At 42.6% G+C, this 15,637-nt stretch overlaps 1 protein-coding gene across 1 annotated transcript in view; it reads right to left on the reverse strand.

The window, feature by feature from the left end:
- Positions 1 to 504: 504 nt before the first annotated feature.
- Positions 505 to 15,637, reverse strand: part of LOC106587588 (TOX high mobility group box family member 3) — a 72,470-nt gene continuing 57,337 nt past the window's right edge. The window contains exons 3-7 of the mRNA XM_014176114.3: positions 13,770 to 14,012; positions 6,212 to 6,472; positions 5,522 to 5,752; positions 4,783 to 4,863; positions 505 to 2,862 (exon numbers count right to left, since the gene is read on the reverse strand). Of these exons, the coding sequence (XP_014031589.1) occupies positions 2,005 to 2,862; positions 4,783 to 4,863; positions 5,522 to 5,752; positions 6,212 to 6,472; positions 13,770 to 14,012 (1,674 nt within the window). The 3' untranslated portion in view covers positions 505 to 2,004. The remainder of the gene's footprint in view (positions 2,863 to 4,782; positions 4,864 to 5,521; positions 5,753 to 6,211; positions 6,473 to 13,769; positions 14,013 to 15,637) is intronic.

Genomic DNA, 15,637 nt, shown 5'->3' on the forward strand with positions numbered 1-15,637 from the left:
GAAGTAGTTAATATGTGGTGGTACGAAACGGTTAGTTCCTGGTGAAGAAAGAGTCAGAATCCAAAACATTTGTCAGTGAGAATGAGGACTGTTATTGAGACAAGCACCAGTTACATGCTGACTCTTCCCAGTCTCAACACTGTTTGTTTGACACAGTTACAATGGTTGGTACTCCATGTTGAAATCACAGAGAAACATATACACACTATAATAATGGCAACATGAAAAGTAGGTTTTATATCCCTGCATCGTTATTATTATTATATTATACGTCTTAGTTACTCCATACAAAGCATACAAATCTCTTTTTTTATTATTATCTTGAAATAATTATATACATAAATATTGTTTTTCTCTTTAAACTTTTCAATAGCTAACAATAAGGAGACGTCATACAAAAGTATGGCTAGTATCATATAATAGATGGAATGTCTCTGGTTGTTTTCATTTAAGCTCAAATGTTACATTAAATGTCCTATTAAGAGCTCAAAAACAAGTAGAATATTCATACTGAAATGTATTTATTCTATGGACAGTTTTCAAAAATCAGTTGGATTTTTATCTGTAAGCAAAATACAAACAAATGAATTGATGCTATTATAACTCATAAAAAAGTATAAAAGAGCAGAAATGCACTACGTGATATAGTAATCATACAGGTCATTTTTACCAATGTTTTAATTACAGCCTCACATATTAAAACTTTACAACAGGTGATATGAAAAATGTACAACTTTTCATCATGGATATATCACTTCATCTGGCAAGAAAATACCCCCATTGCCTTTTCAATTAGCTCTGACAGTGCAACAAAGTGTCTCTGCTACTTCTTCTTACTTTTGATACGTTTTGTAGTATCAAGGAGTACGTAGTGTAAAAATACATCAATCAATCATGAAACCATCAACCTTGATCGTGGAATTTTTCATTTACCATAAAATATCCCCTTTATCACACCAAAAAAAAACATAATTTAATTATTAAACATCTGAGGTAAAAACAAATACATAAAAGGAGGATTTTTTTGGAGTGTCAGTTTTAAACACACGTTTTGAGCAAATGGGTATTTTAGTGGAAAGAGGAGGTCCCCAACTCTACAAAACACTTACAGTAGGTTACATTTACAGTTTGATGACATATGATGACATAAATTATCTTATGGCAGTTTATGTCTCTCAGTCTGTTCATTCCTCCATCCCTCCATCCAGCAACCCCCACAATCCTCCATCCCCAAGACATTTTTCAGTTCCCTTTTTCCTTAAGATATTGTCTCTTGCCTTCATGCCATAGGATGAATGCGCTCAGATATCACATTGGCCTGAAATGCATGATGGTTTAATGGAGAATTTCCCTTAGGCAATTTGTTAAACAGTTACATCTGCAGGAATGTAGAGCAAGAGAAAAATGGGAAAAAGGTAGAAAGTCTCATAATATAATGGACAGTGTGGAAACAAGTTTAATGTGTGGATTACTGGTCTCCAGTATTGTACCTGTAAGTCATTCAGTTCAGGTGTTCTTCTCTGGGAGAGGTTAGAGCTGCAAAAAATGCCTGTTGAAATCCATTCAATGTGTCCAGTAGTTGAGCTGAACTGACAACTTTGACCTCATAAATAAAGCTCTATCGTTAAATAAAAACAGGGCATTCCTTCCCCTGTGTGAGTCAGGTATACCAGTCTTTTCACAAATGTGCCCAAAGTCAGTTTTGAATTGACTATTGAGCAGAGAAAGACAAACAAACAAACAATAAACAATCAATGGGCATTTGCCTACCGACTTTTCCTCATAGCGCAGCCTATTTTATAGACAAAATCCAGCTAAGGTATCTGCCCCTTTACATATCTACGTAGGTATTCATATCCGTCTATAACAATGGACAAGTTCTTTGTAAAACATTCTAATTCTTACACACTTCTTAAGTGTAACTTAGAAAAGCAATGTGGAAATTATGCTTTTATTTCTATTCCTCTTCTTTGAGATAAGATAGATATCTTCCATTCATTTGGCTCAGTAGATGGAGACCTGGGACAGAACCTGGGCGTGGGCCTGGATCTGGGAGGGGTGTGGCTGCTGGGGGGCGGGTTGGGGACTGCCCATTGAGGCGGAGCCCCCCACTGATTGAGGCGTGCTGGGTGAGTGCTGTGGTGGGGAACACTGGGACTGGTGCTGTTGCTGTTGCTGCTGTTGTTGGAGATGCTGCTGCATCTGCTGCTGGTGGAGCTGCTGCATCTGCATCTGGTGGAGTTGCAGTTGCTGTTGCTGCATGTCATGCCTCTGCTGCTGCTGCTGCTGCTGTTGTTGTTGTTGCTGCTGCTGTTGCTGCATGTTGTGTTGCTGCAGCTGCTGCTGGAGGTGGTGCTGGAAATGCTGATGCTGCATCTGCTGCTGGATCTGCTGGTGGTGCATCTGCTGCTGCTGCATCTGGTGGTGCTGCAGGTGTTGCTGCATCTGCTGCTGCTGTGTCTGCTGCTGCTGCAGCTGCTGCATGTGCCCCCCCACGCCACCCTGCATGGGCGGGCTCATCTGGGACACGGCCGTGGGCTGGGCTCCGGCCACCATGGCCCCTCCTCCACCACCTCCACCCATCTGGTTCAGCAGCTGGGATGGCACACCGTTGGGCATGTTCTGGTGCTGCACCGTCACCGAGGTCACGATCTGGTTGCCCCCCAGCCTCATCTGCAGCGGCTTGGGGGCGATGGCCCGTGGCATGCCGTTCTGGAGAGCCTGGGCCATGGAGGACATGGAGGACATGGACGGGTGCTGGGAGAGTGGCGAAGGCAGCATCAGACCTGGGGACAGGCTGGTGGAGGCCAGCGTCTGCTGGACTGAACGGATGGTCTGAGCCTCTGCTGATTCCTGGGCAGCCTGGAAGCGAAACAACAGGATGTTAGATACAGACTAGGAATGGACACTAGACTTACTCACTAAACAAATATGTTTATTTCGACAATAGCCTGAGGTAACAACTTAAAGCTATAAAGCCTCTTACTTTTCTAAGATTGTAATCTTGAAAAGATTCAGGAAGTTGATGCAGCTCATGTAGGAACATTTGAAAATCTACAGTTGAAGTCGGAAGTTTACATACACCTTAGCCAAATACATTTAAACTCAGTTTTCCACAATTCCTGACATTTAATCCTAGTAAAATTCCCTGTCTTAGGTCAGTTAGGATCACCACTTTATTTTAAGAATGTCAAATGTCAGAATAATAGTAAAGAGAATGATTTATTTCAGCTTTTATTTCTTACATCACATTCCCAGTGGGTCAGAAGTTTATATACACTCAATTAGTATTTGGTAGCATTGCCTTTAAGTTGTTTAACTTGAGTCAAACGTTTCAGGTAGCCTTTCACAAGCTTCCCACAATAAGTTAGGTGAATTTTGGCCCATTCCTCCTGACAGAGCTGGTTTAACTGAGTCAGGTTTGTAGTCCTCCTTGCTCGCACATGCTTTTTCAGTTCTGCCCACACATGTTCTATAGGATTGAGGTCAGGGCTTTTTTGCCACTACTTTGGAAGTATGCTTGGGGTCATTGTCCATTTGGAAGACCCATTTGCAACCAAGCTTCAACTTCCTGACTAATGTTTTGAGATAATTTTCATTCCTCATGATGCCATCTATTTTGTGAAGTGCACCAGACATAGCGATGGTCATTATGGCCAAACAGTTCTATTTTTGTTTCATCAGACCAGAGGACATTTCTCCAAAAAGTACGAACTTTGTCCCCATGTGCAGTTGAAAACCGTAGTCTGGCTTTTTTTTATGGCGGTTTTGGAGCAGTAGCTTCTTCTTTGCCGAGTGGCCGTTCAAGTTATGTCGATATAGGACTTGTTTTACTGTGGATATAGATACTTTTGTACCTGTTTCCTCCAGCATCTTCACGAGGTCCTTTGCTGTTGTTCTGGGATTGATTTGCACTTTTCGCACAAAGGACGTTCATCTCTAGGAGACAGAACGTGTCCTTCCTGAGCGGTATGACGGCTGCGTGGTCCCATGGTGTTCATGCTTGCGTACTATTGTTTGTACAGATGAACGTGGTACCTTCAGGCATTTGGAAATTGCTCCCAAGGATGAACCAGACTTGTGGAGGTCTACAGGCGTTTTTCTGAGGTCTTGGCTGATTTCTTTTGATTTTCCCCTGATGTCAAGCAAAGAGGCACTGAGTTTGAAGGTATGCCTTGAAATACATCCACAGGTACACATCCAATTGACTCAAATGATGTCAATTAGCCTATCAGAAGTTTCTAAAGTCATGACATAATTTTCTGGAATTTTCCAAGCTGTTTAAAGGCACAGCCAACTTAGTGTATGTAAACTTCTGACCCACTGGAATTGTGATACAGTGAATTATAAGTGAAATAATCTGTCTGTAAACAATTGTTGGAACAATGACTTGTGTCATGCACAAAGTAGATGTCCTAACCGACTTGCCAAAACTATAGTTTGTTAACAAGAAATTTGTGGAGTGGTTGAAAAATGAGTTTTAATGACTCCAACCTAAGTGTATGTAAACTTCCGACATCAACTGTAAGTTTACTACTTGTCACAATTAAATTAAAATCAAATCAATGTTTATTTGTCACATGCACAGAATACTGCATGTATAAACGGTACAGTGAAATGCTTCCTTGCAAGCGCTTCTCAACACTGCAGTACAAATATCAATAATAATCAAGTCAAATCAAAAATATAACAGTCAGAAAGTCAGAAATAAAAGTAGGGGTCTTGGGCTTCTTTCCAGCAGTTCACACTTCTGTTGGGTGAAAAGTGAAAGCAGTGTCTCACCTTTGAAACCAGGCTGGCGCGGTAGGCAGCGAGGGCTTTTAAATATTCCTTTTTAGCAGCCTCTGTTTTGCTTTTATAGCCCTGTTATGACAAGACCGACAGGAGTGAATGACAGGTGACAAACAAAGGATCACTCTGTAAAGAGATACAACATCTAAATGCAGGCATAGGCAGCACAATATAACAGACTAAAAAGCCTTCTATTTTTGATGTCTATATTCATCTATTTATTTCTGTAGCTCTCCACATATTGATTGGGAAAAGAGCGGGCGGGAGAAATTATACAATCTGACTTCATGCATCCCTTTAGAGCAATTACTGCTAATTACTGATCATCATGCATTTGCTTCCCAATCAGATATAAAATTCAAGGGCCCGTATTCACAAAGCATCTCAGAGTAGAAGTGCTCATTCAGGATCTGGTAAGTCTCCCCTGGCCTGTTCATATATAATCGTATTCAGTATGATCTAAAAGGCTAAACTGATTCTATATCAGCTCTCCTAGTCTGAGGTGCTATGGCTGCGTTTACACAGGCATCCCAATTCAGATTTGTTTTTTCTTCCACTAATTGGTCTTTTGACCAATCACATCAGATCTTTTTCAGATTGGTCAAAAGACCAATTAATGAGAAAAAAAATCTGAATTGGGCTGCCTGTGTAAACACAGCCTTTGTGAATGCAGACCCAGTGGTGTAAACGTCATAGTGTAGGACTGCTCTGACAAATAGTGATGGATTACCTGCTTCTGTTCCTCTCCCAAGCCATCCCACATGGAGGCCACTATCTTGGAAACCTCTCCAAAGGTGGCGTTGGGGTTTTGACCCTTAATGGCGGCCTGTGTATCTCTGAAGAACAGGGCGTAGGCTGAAACTGGCTTCTGGGGCTCGTTGGGGTCCTTCTTCTTCTTCTTCTTGGGGGTCTTGGGCTTCTTCCCAGCATCTGGTGCTGGGCGCTTCTCTCCTGCCATTACCTGTTACAAGAAGAGTGATCTGGTTTAGACAGATGAATGTAATTCAACGGTAACTTGTTGTAGTGCCAAAGGAATTTTATTTTGTTAAACTAGGCAAGTCAGTTAAGAACAAATTCTTATTTACAAAGACGGCCTACCCCGGCCAAACCTGGACGACGCTGGGCCAATTGTGCGCCGCCCTATGGGACTCTCAATCACGGCCTGATGTGATGCAGCCTGGATTCAAACCAGGGACTGCTGTGACGCCGCTTGCACTGAGATGCTGCGCCACTCAGGAGCCCAAATGTGCATGTGACACTTTACTAACACAACCACCCTCAACAAATGTATATGAATATCAAGCAATCACTGTGCTATTCAATCAGGTCTATTTCACACTAAAGTGAGCACAGTCTTAGTGCAGCCTTCTTTAAAATGTGTTTTTATTTAAGGCCCTTTCATAGAGTTTTCCTCACTCACCCTATTGTCCTGGTCTTGGTCGTCCTCGTTGATAGAGCTGGAGGGTGAGGGCGTGGCCGACTTGCTGGCTGGTGGTGAGGGCGAAGTATGGGGGATTTTGGGTCCTGTCATGTTCAGGCCCAGCTGGGCACTGAGCTGGGACTGGTTGATGGTGGTCAGCTGGTTCCGGGACATCATACCATTGGGGTTGTTCATGCTGATGATGGATCTCATGACCATGGCGGGGTTAGGGGGGTACTGGCGGAGGTGGCCCTGCATGTTCTGAATCAGAGGAGAAAGAGAGGGAAAAGTCAGTAAATATGACAGCATCTTTTAAGAGACTGTACTGTATCTGTAGCCTGGTCCCAGATCTGTTTGTGCTATATAGCCATTTGTTTGTCATCACAACCAAGTAGGACTTGGCTATACAGCACAAACATATATTGGACCAGAGCATAGCAGTAAAAGAATCTGATCACATTCTTCCAGACTGTCACATGGCCACAATGCATCACATAACATAACACATGGCCCTGGGTCTTTAACGTCTCCCATTATCAACTATGATGAATTATCTTGAAACCTGAGTGCCAGTTCGATCTGCCATTAATAGATGGCTTCACAGCTCAATTGATACGGTTCACAACACTCTATTGTATGGAAATCTGTGGCACAGCTTTGAATGCTCATACCCTGGTGTATAATGGACTGAGTTAGCACCCTTGAGATGGTTAAGCTACATAACCTCAAATGCCAGGACAAAAACATTTGTATGCACAATGACTACCCCGAAGACATTTTGGATTTAATGCCCATGCAACAAATAAAAATGCTATACATTTCTGTGAAGTCTGACATTTTGAAGGTTATACATTTCCCCTGGCTGGCAGATGGGGGCACAAAACGATACCTCCTCCAGTATGTTTAGAGATTAAATGCTATCTGCTGGCAGGTTTCATAGATCATACTTTAACTGCCAAAGAGTGAAAAAATATTTATATATAATCAACTCTATAAATCAACTGGCTGAAGGGATATGATTGGCATGTCATGGGCATTTTTCTTCCTCTTTATACCGTTGTGGGTATATCATACCATCTTCATATTTTCTAATATATTTTCCAGATAAAACATTATGGTTTTCAAAAGCTCTTTGTGTAAAGAGAGGGAGAGGTAGGTGTTTGCATTGATTGCACTGAGGATGAAATTACATGGCCTGCCATTCTCTCAGAGGGGAGAATGATCAGCAGTGCAGCAGAGCTGACAGGGAATAGTGAAAAATAACCGAACACAACAAAAATGTGATTTGTTTGGGAGGTGTGTGTGTTTGTGTGGTGTGTGTATGTGTGTGTTCGTGTGTTCTCCCTGAGTAACATCCATCTGGTATTCAGCAGCAGCACAAACTCCATATCTCCCAACATCAACACATCATATACCCACACACCTTGCTTTATTGAGAGAACCTTACCAACCCTGTCTTCAAAACAATATTCAAACACCTTCTCAGAACAGAAACATATTGAATTTACAATCCATGTCTCCCATCTTTCTCATATGCCATGTCTACTACTTATCATAAAACAGTACAAGGCAGAATTGTATTCAATATTTACATAGAAATACTCCACCAGAGATGCAATAGAATACAATTTATAGACATATTTTTCTGATGATGCAAATCATTAAATTCTCTCTTTGAATAAATGGTTAAATAAAACATGCCAACCATTCAATTCGCTCTTTGAATAAATGGTGAAATAAACTTGAGCAATGGGATAGCGATGTAATGTTGATTTACATATCTTCAGTTTGAAACTGTTCCACTTGATGTGCAAGTCTCATTGTCACCTCCAGTAGTGAGCTACAGGAAGTGAGTGCTCTCAGAATGACTCTCTGCTCATTGAGAGCATCACACTGAGCTCTTTAGCCATGACTATCTATGTAACAACATTTCAACACTTCTACACAATATCACAATGATGCAATATCACTTAGAGCAATGACACATCCTGCCATTTGTGTCAAATGTTGAGTTTTCTTCATAATGTCCCTGCCCTATTCAAAGATCGTTTGCCTTTCAAAATGTATCTTGTGTTTGCTGGCTTTAGTGATAGCTGGCCTTTTTGTAAATGGGTTTGTGGTGAAATAGCTTACACTAGTGTTACAATAATATCACATAACCCAGATTGCTAAACAGACTATAGTGGTATAATCTAATAAACTGGACTGGTGACTATAAATACATCTACGGCTCTTTACAGCTCACAACTATTTACCTAAAAGAGTGAGTGATTAATGTAATCTATATGAAAAAACGATATATTTGCTATGTAACTACTGTGTTAAAAAAGTACCATGTATGTAAAATGTGTGTAACATATATGCTGTTTGTAACAAAAAAGCTGTACAAACAAAGTTACTTTTGTCCTCCGAAGAGGAGTTAGTGATTATAGAGTAGGCGAACATACCCTAGCTTAGGCCTAATGTTAACACATCTATGTTAACCATGCTATCAAAACACCCCTGGATAATACTAGTCCGTGAAAAAGGAAATACATCATTTCCAGCTACAGTGGCTGTGATTGTAATGTGTGAATCTGCAACAAGTCTGTTAATTTATGTCCTTCTGTCCTCTCATTTGCATTTTAATTGGAATATTGGCTGCATCCCAAATGGCACCCTATTCTTTATATAGTGTATACTTTTAACCAGGGCCCAAAGTGCACTATGTAGGGAATAGGGTGCCTTTGGGACGCAGATATTGTCTGCAGTCACAGCAGACATCTAAGAAGATAGCTTGATAGTCATCATAAATCTGTAAATAAGTCCTTATCTCGAATGCACAGTGGCCAGATGTGACAAGCCAATCCCTTCTCTTCTCTCCCCTATCAGGCTCCATCCAACGTGTGTGTGTGTGTGTGTGTGTGTGTGTGTGTGTGTGTGTGTGTGTGTGTGTGTGTGTGTGTGTGTGTGTGTGTGTATACATGGACATGTGTATCAAACACCACAAGTAAACCCAGAGTCTATGCAATCTACTCTCCAATCAATAAGGCTTGTGATGGAAATATTGAGATGGAGTCTCTCAACATCTATGCCTTTTAAAAAACCTCAAGCTCAAGGAGCCAGCAGCAAAATGATACACAGCAAGTCATGTGTACCTGTCAAGCCGTCACAAGTATATTGGCTTGTTTGATAGAAGGTTGTTGGCTTTGACTACACATCCTATCCTCTCCCCTGCACCAAAGCATCCCAACAACTATGTATAAGATGCAATAAAAAACCCAACAATAGCCGAGACCCTTCCACAACACACTGGCTAATAAACACAGCAGCTGGACTGAAAATGCAATATTACTCATTCAGAAGTACCAGAGATAAAATCTCAATAGCAGTGATGTCAATGAAAAGAGCCTTCGGTCTGTTCTTGAAGATATTGGAATCAGAATTTGGGGAGGTGGGAAATTTATTACCAGTGGCACTGTGTGAGCCGTAACAGGCTGAAAAGAATGTTAACAAGTTCAATTTCCCTTCAATCAACGACAGAGGCTCTTGGAAATGTTCCATTGCAGAAGAGGGGTAAAATCATCTATATGGTAATTATAAGGATGAATCCCCCAGTAACTTTCGCCAGCATGAAAGGTCAGTCCTATTAAAGATAGTTTATCAGTCCTCTGCACATAGTCCTTTATTGCATGTGCTTTTAAACGGGTACATCTTATTTTCTTACTCCCTTTTCGGCTACCTGGCCGCAGAAACTTGGTGCTTAAGCCAAATGAGAAAAATGGAATTTAGAATGCTGGTAAAGGCTATAATAGTATGAAGATAAATTGTTTTTCGACTCCTCTCTCCTGTCTCTGGCTTTAACAAACCTCACGTTATACTGCTGTGCATATACACAGTCACAGTCCGTCCACTGACTAACCCCTCTCTATCCAACCCCCAAGCCCAAAAACAAATTCTTCCCTTCCACAACCTTCCCCCATTTTCCCCGGTGCACTGTGGGTATTTAAAAGTTGTTCAACATGATATCATTTCATTTCAAGCGCTGGCTGCCTGAGAAAACTAAATTACAGAATCAATCATACAGAAGGTCAGGTTGAGACTTCATTACAAGTATTGCATGCCTGCATGAATATCTTTCATTTCTGACTGACCCAATATGTCACAACATCTGTCTGGCTGAAAGTAAAAAGAGAAAAGAAACAGGACGAAGAAAAAAATTACAAAAAAATCCACTCTCTGAAATTGATGTACAACTGATGTCAGTGCTACTCAGCTTGGAAGGAAGATAAGAGAGTGTAAAAAAAAACATTGTTTCTGCAACACTGGTCATATTTTCCATTTTATTCAAGACACAGTGGTTTGTGATGGGTCAGAATCTAGGGGATTACATTCATAGACTATCTGTACACTATCAGGGTGTAATTAACCATACTGTACATACAGTCAGCTACAAATCCCCAGGTCAGACCCAATTGCATGGCATTGCTGGGTGTTGGCTATAGAGCAAAACAACTGTGGATGAATGTACTAGTCTAGCTGGGTAAATGTTTGTGTGTAATAAGTCATTAGGGTGAATGTAGCACAAATGATTCAGATTAGATTCCTACTGACTAGACTTTGGCCAATAGTCAGTATGTATTCATGTAAATACAATAAACATGCATCTCTGCATCAATTTTTGGCAACAAACCTAGAAAGATACATTTTACTCCATATTAATTTCTACTCAAGTGGGATATTTGGGCTATTTCTAATCCAATTATGAAGATATGACACATAGAAGGGACCTTTTTATAGACAGCCATATCCACCCATGCTTTTACTTTCTTACAAGGGAGGAAACACGGGAAAAGTCTAATTCTGTGCAAAGATACAGTAGAGAAGACAAGGAGATTTTCTGAAATAGCACCCAGAGGCCTGTGCAGTGCATCGGAGAGAGAGAGAGAGAGAGAGAGAGAGAGAGAGAGAGAGAGAGAGAGAGAGAGAGGAGGAGAGAGAGAGAGAGAGAGAGAGAGAGAGAGAGAGAGAGAGAGAGAGAGAGAGAGAGAGAGAGAGAGAGAGAGAGAGAGAGAGAGAGAGAGAGAGAATGAATGAAGGGAGCTCTAAATAAATAGATACTGGCAGTTCCACCTCCAATAGTATTTGGCACTATTGACAGAGACCAAATCACAAATCAGGAGGACACATGCTGCGAGACACAAATGACAGTCAGAAGCTTGTTAGGAGAGCAGATTAAATAAATAATGACTTGCTTTCTGCCAGCCGTTTCTGACTGTCTGCAGCCCACAGAAATGTATTTCTCTTTGTAGAACCATAGCATCTGTGGCCAATTTGCTAGACATACATGGAGCATTAGGGGAAGGGAATTAGTGGAACACTTGGCAGAGCAACTACATGGAGGGGGATTTGAAAATAGTACAGGTACATTGTACACGCATTGGTTTGTTTTTTCTGTCATGGTGGTGTAGCGAGAGGCTATCACAGTTCCGAATTACCCACTGCCACAGAGCTAAGAGAACAGAGAAAACTATTTGGGGAATATGAAAACTGTGGCTGGTTGGGAAACGTATTTACTATGGTTTATTTGCATGGTTTATTTATATGTCCTTGCAGACGTTTCAAATAAGAGATACACATCAGTGTAGTCTACATAATGTTGTCCCCCAATGTCATTCCACTGACAAAATAAACCTAAAACGTAATTACACTTTTATAAACACTATATAGTTAATTAAAATAGTTACTTCCCTCAACCCTTTTCAAATCTCAAACCAAAGACAATGGCATAGATCAATGTAATTTCCCTGCATTGTCTCTGTGTTCAGGACTTTTGGGGATCAATCCCATATCCAGAACATAATGGATGGAGTTCACGGTCGGTAAGCCTTTCTGCCTTTCTGTCTGTGGCACAATGTTTGCTGAGTGATAAAGGAGCAGAGCAGTGTGCAACAGTCTCCCAGTGACAATGCCACAAGGCAAAGGAGCAGAAACCTCACATTCTTTCCCTGTAGTTTTAATAGAGTCTCCTTACAATCAGAGACATGAGCCATGCAAATGGTGTTAAAGAGGAATAATGTTGGAGAATCAAATCTAATCCTCCACCAAGTCGTGAGAACAGTCAGGACCGTAATTGTGTCAAGGTTCCGTTTCTTCTCCAGATGTAAAAAAGCTTAACTGACCATGAAATGAAAATTCTTTAGGCAAAAGCCTTCCGGGGCTCGCTTATGCAGCACAGATATTTTAAAAGCTGCAATTATTTTACATGCCAGCAGCATGGAATGGAGGAAAAAAGGCAATAAAATGTTCTAGTGCCTGCCCATATCGGAACGTAAATATATATTCTGTAATATCATATGCGATTCACCATATGTGTCTGGTTTAAAAGTGGGGGGTCTGAAATACATTTTTACATGGATAATATGGCTAAAACTGTCATGATATTTTTGTTCAATGTAATGATTTTTTTGCAGTTCAGCCACAAAAAACACAGCATCAATATCATCATCTCACAGCAAGTGACATTTCCACATTTCCTCCTCAATGCATTTCATCCTCAATGGCATTTAAGAATGCTTTTTCTATCAAAATGTTTTGAATCTATAACATAGAACTCTATCAACATAAAGAAAGTGTTTACCGGGTTCCGGAACCATTCCACATTCTCATCCACATCAATGGACAGGAAGGCTAAGCTGGAGATCCATTCATTGACTCCCTTTCTAAGTACTCACACCGAAAGGTTAATTCTAGTAGCATTGTGTTATTTAACCAAATACAAAACCTGGGATTCTGAACTCAAACAAAGCTCTGTCTGTCAGTTGACTGAGTGCATTCAGGCTCTGAACATAACAACATGTAGATAAAGGCATGGAAACACATCATGTGACAGTGGAGGGGACAGGACAGAACAGAATGATGCATCAGCATCTACAGAACAGAGTTTCTGGAACCAACATCGATAATACTGTATACGGACCCATGAAACAGTGGCACTTTTTGGGGACTCACTTTCACCACTCCCTGTGGGGGAAAAAATACATTGTGCCATCATGCCCATGATCCATTAATATATTTTCCTATTACAAATAGGGTTATTTTGGTAGGCTTTGTTTTTCCTTTATAAACCCAAACAGAATTCAGTATTTACATACTGCGACCATTGTCTAGCTAGCATTGTGATACTATTCCATCCTCCAGCTTTATAAACGGGCCAGATGCTGTGCCAGATGCAGTAACAACTGGAGGTGTGCACTGAGTGCAGTGAAGGTTACTCTATGGCCTAATAAAGGGTAAGGGTATTCTCCTGGTACTCAGATCATACTGTAATGGTCACATGCGCTCTCCTGACCTGTTTATATGACAGCACCTTGATCCTGTACCCAAGTGTTGGTGCTTGGTACTCTATTTTCTCTGTGCATTAACAGATCTATCAGATTGACACCTTATACCCGCCCTACCCCTATAATTATTGAAGAGGTGCATGACCTAATTGCACGCTGTACTTGATGCCTATGCATGTGACCGTAGTATCTATTAAACCCCTCAACCCTAAGTGTTGGTCCAGTCTAGTACTCACCAATGGCAGGCCGTTGATACTGGAGAGCCCCTCCTGGTCCATGAGGTTGCGTGAGATGGTGATGGAGGGCAGCTCAAGGCTCTGAGGGGGGAACTGGGGGGTGAAGGGTCCCCTGTGCTGGAGCGGGTGCCCCGGGAAGGGGGAGTCCACATCCGATAGGCCCAAGCCAGACTCTGTCTCTGGAGGAGGGGTGATGGGAGGGATCTCAAACTCCTCGTCTCCCAGGCTGGGGGTGTGGAATGTCTAGAGAGCAGATAGGGAGAGGGAAGAACACGGTCATATCATTGGATTCATGTTTACGAATAAATACAGATCATCTGTACTGTATAGGAAACTAGTAGTGAAAGTTGGCTGAGCGAGAAAAAGGAAGGAAAAGCACACTGTCACATCAATGGATTAATTTATGATCAATGTATGTGTACTGTCGCTACAAGCCTAGATACTTTATAATGACATTTAGCTAAAACTATCTGCAGATGTAAGATCTTAATTTGAGCCAGTTTGTTACAGCAGGAAAATAATCCTGCAGCAACAGGAAATGTGAATTATTATGTGGATTATAATTCATGGAAATAATAGAAAAATATGAACATCCAATTTATCAGGTGCAGGCCAGAAGAACGTATCAAAGAAAGAATACATGTCCACAACTGTAACGTTCGTCAAAAGGAGTCGACCAAGGTGCAGCGTGGAATATGTTAATCTTGTGATTTATTTACTCAGAACACGAATAAAAAGTAATGAACAAAGAAAATACGACCGTCACGTTCTGTAGGCACACAAAGCAATACAAAAATAAGATCCCCAAAAAAAGGCTGCCTAAGTATGGTTCCTAATCAGAGACAACGATAGACAGCTGCCTCTGGTTAGGAACCATACTCCGCCCAACACAAAGAAATACAAAACATAGAATGCCCACCCCACACCCTGACCTAACCACATAGAGAAACAAACCCTCTCTCTCAGGTCAGGGCGTGACAGTACCCCCCCCCAAAGGTGCGGCCGCAAACTTGAACCTATAGGGGAGGGTCCGGGTGGGCATCTATACTTGGCGGCGGCTCTGGTTCGGGGCGTAGCCCCCACACCGCCCGCTGATCCCCCCACTTCTGTGTCGCCGGAGGAACCAAACCGTGGATCAGCGCCGGAGGCTCTGAACTGCCGACCACCGCTGAAGACTCTGGGCTGCAGGCCGCCGCTGAAGACTCGTGGCTGCAGACCGTCGCTGAAGACTCGGGGATGCAGACTGCCGCTGAAGACTCGGGGCTGCAGGCCGCCGCTGAAGACTCGGGGTTGCAGACCGTCGCTGAAGACTCGGGGATGCAGACCGCCGCTGAAGACTCGGGGCTGCTGACCGCCGCTGAAGACTCCGGGCTGCATACCGTCGCTGGAGGCTCCGGACTGGGGAGTGTCGCTGGAGGCTCCGGACTGGGGAGTGTCGCTGGAGGCTCCGGACTGAGGAGCGTCGCTGGAGGCTCCGGACTGGGGAGCGTCGCTGGAGGCTCCGGACTGGAGAGCGTCGCTGGAGGCTCCGGACTGGAGAGCGTCGCTGGAGGCTCCGGACTAGAGAGCGTCGCTGGAGGCTCCGGACTGGAGAGCATCGCTGGAGGCTCCGGACTGGAGAGCATCGCTGGAGGCTCCGGACTGGAGAGCGTCGCTGGAGGCTCCGGACTGGAGAGCGTCTCTGTAGGTTCCGGACTGGGGACCGTCGCTGCAGGCTTCGTGCCATGGATCTTCACTACTGGTTCCGCGCCATGGATCATCACTGGAGGCTTTGTGCCATGGATCATCACTGGAGGCTCCGGGCCATGGATTATCACTGGAGGCTTCGTGCCATGGATCATCCCTACAGGCTCCGGGCCATGGATCAT

This window comes from Salmo salar, chromosome 26 (assembly GCF_965601325.2).
Source record: "Salmo salar chromosome 26, fSalSal1, whole genome shotgun sequence".
Taxonomy (NCBI): domain Eukaryota; kingdom Metazoa; phylum Chordata; class Actinopteri; order Salmoniformes; family Salmonidae; genus Salmo; species Salmo salar.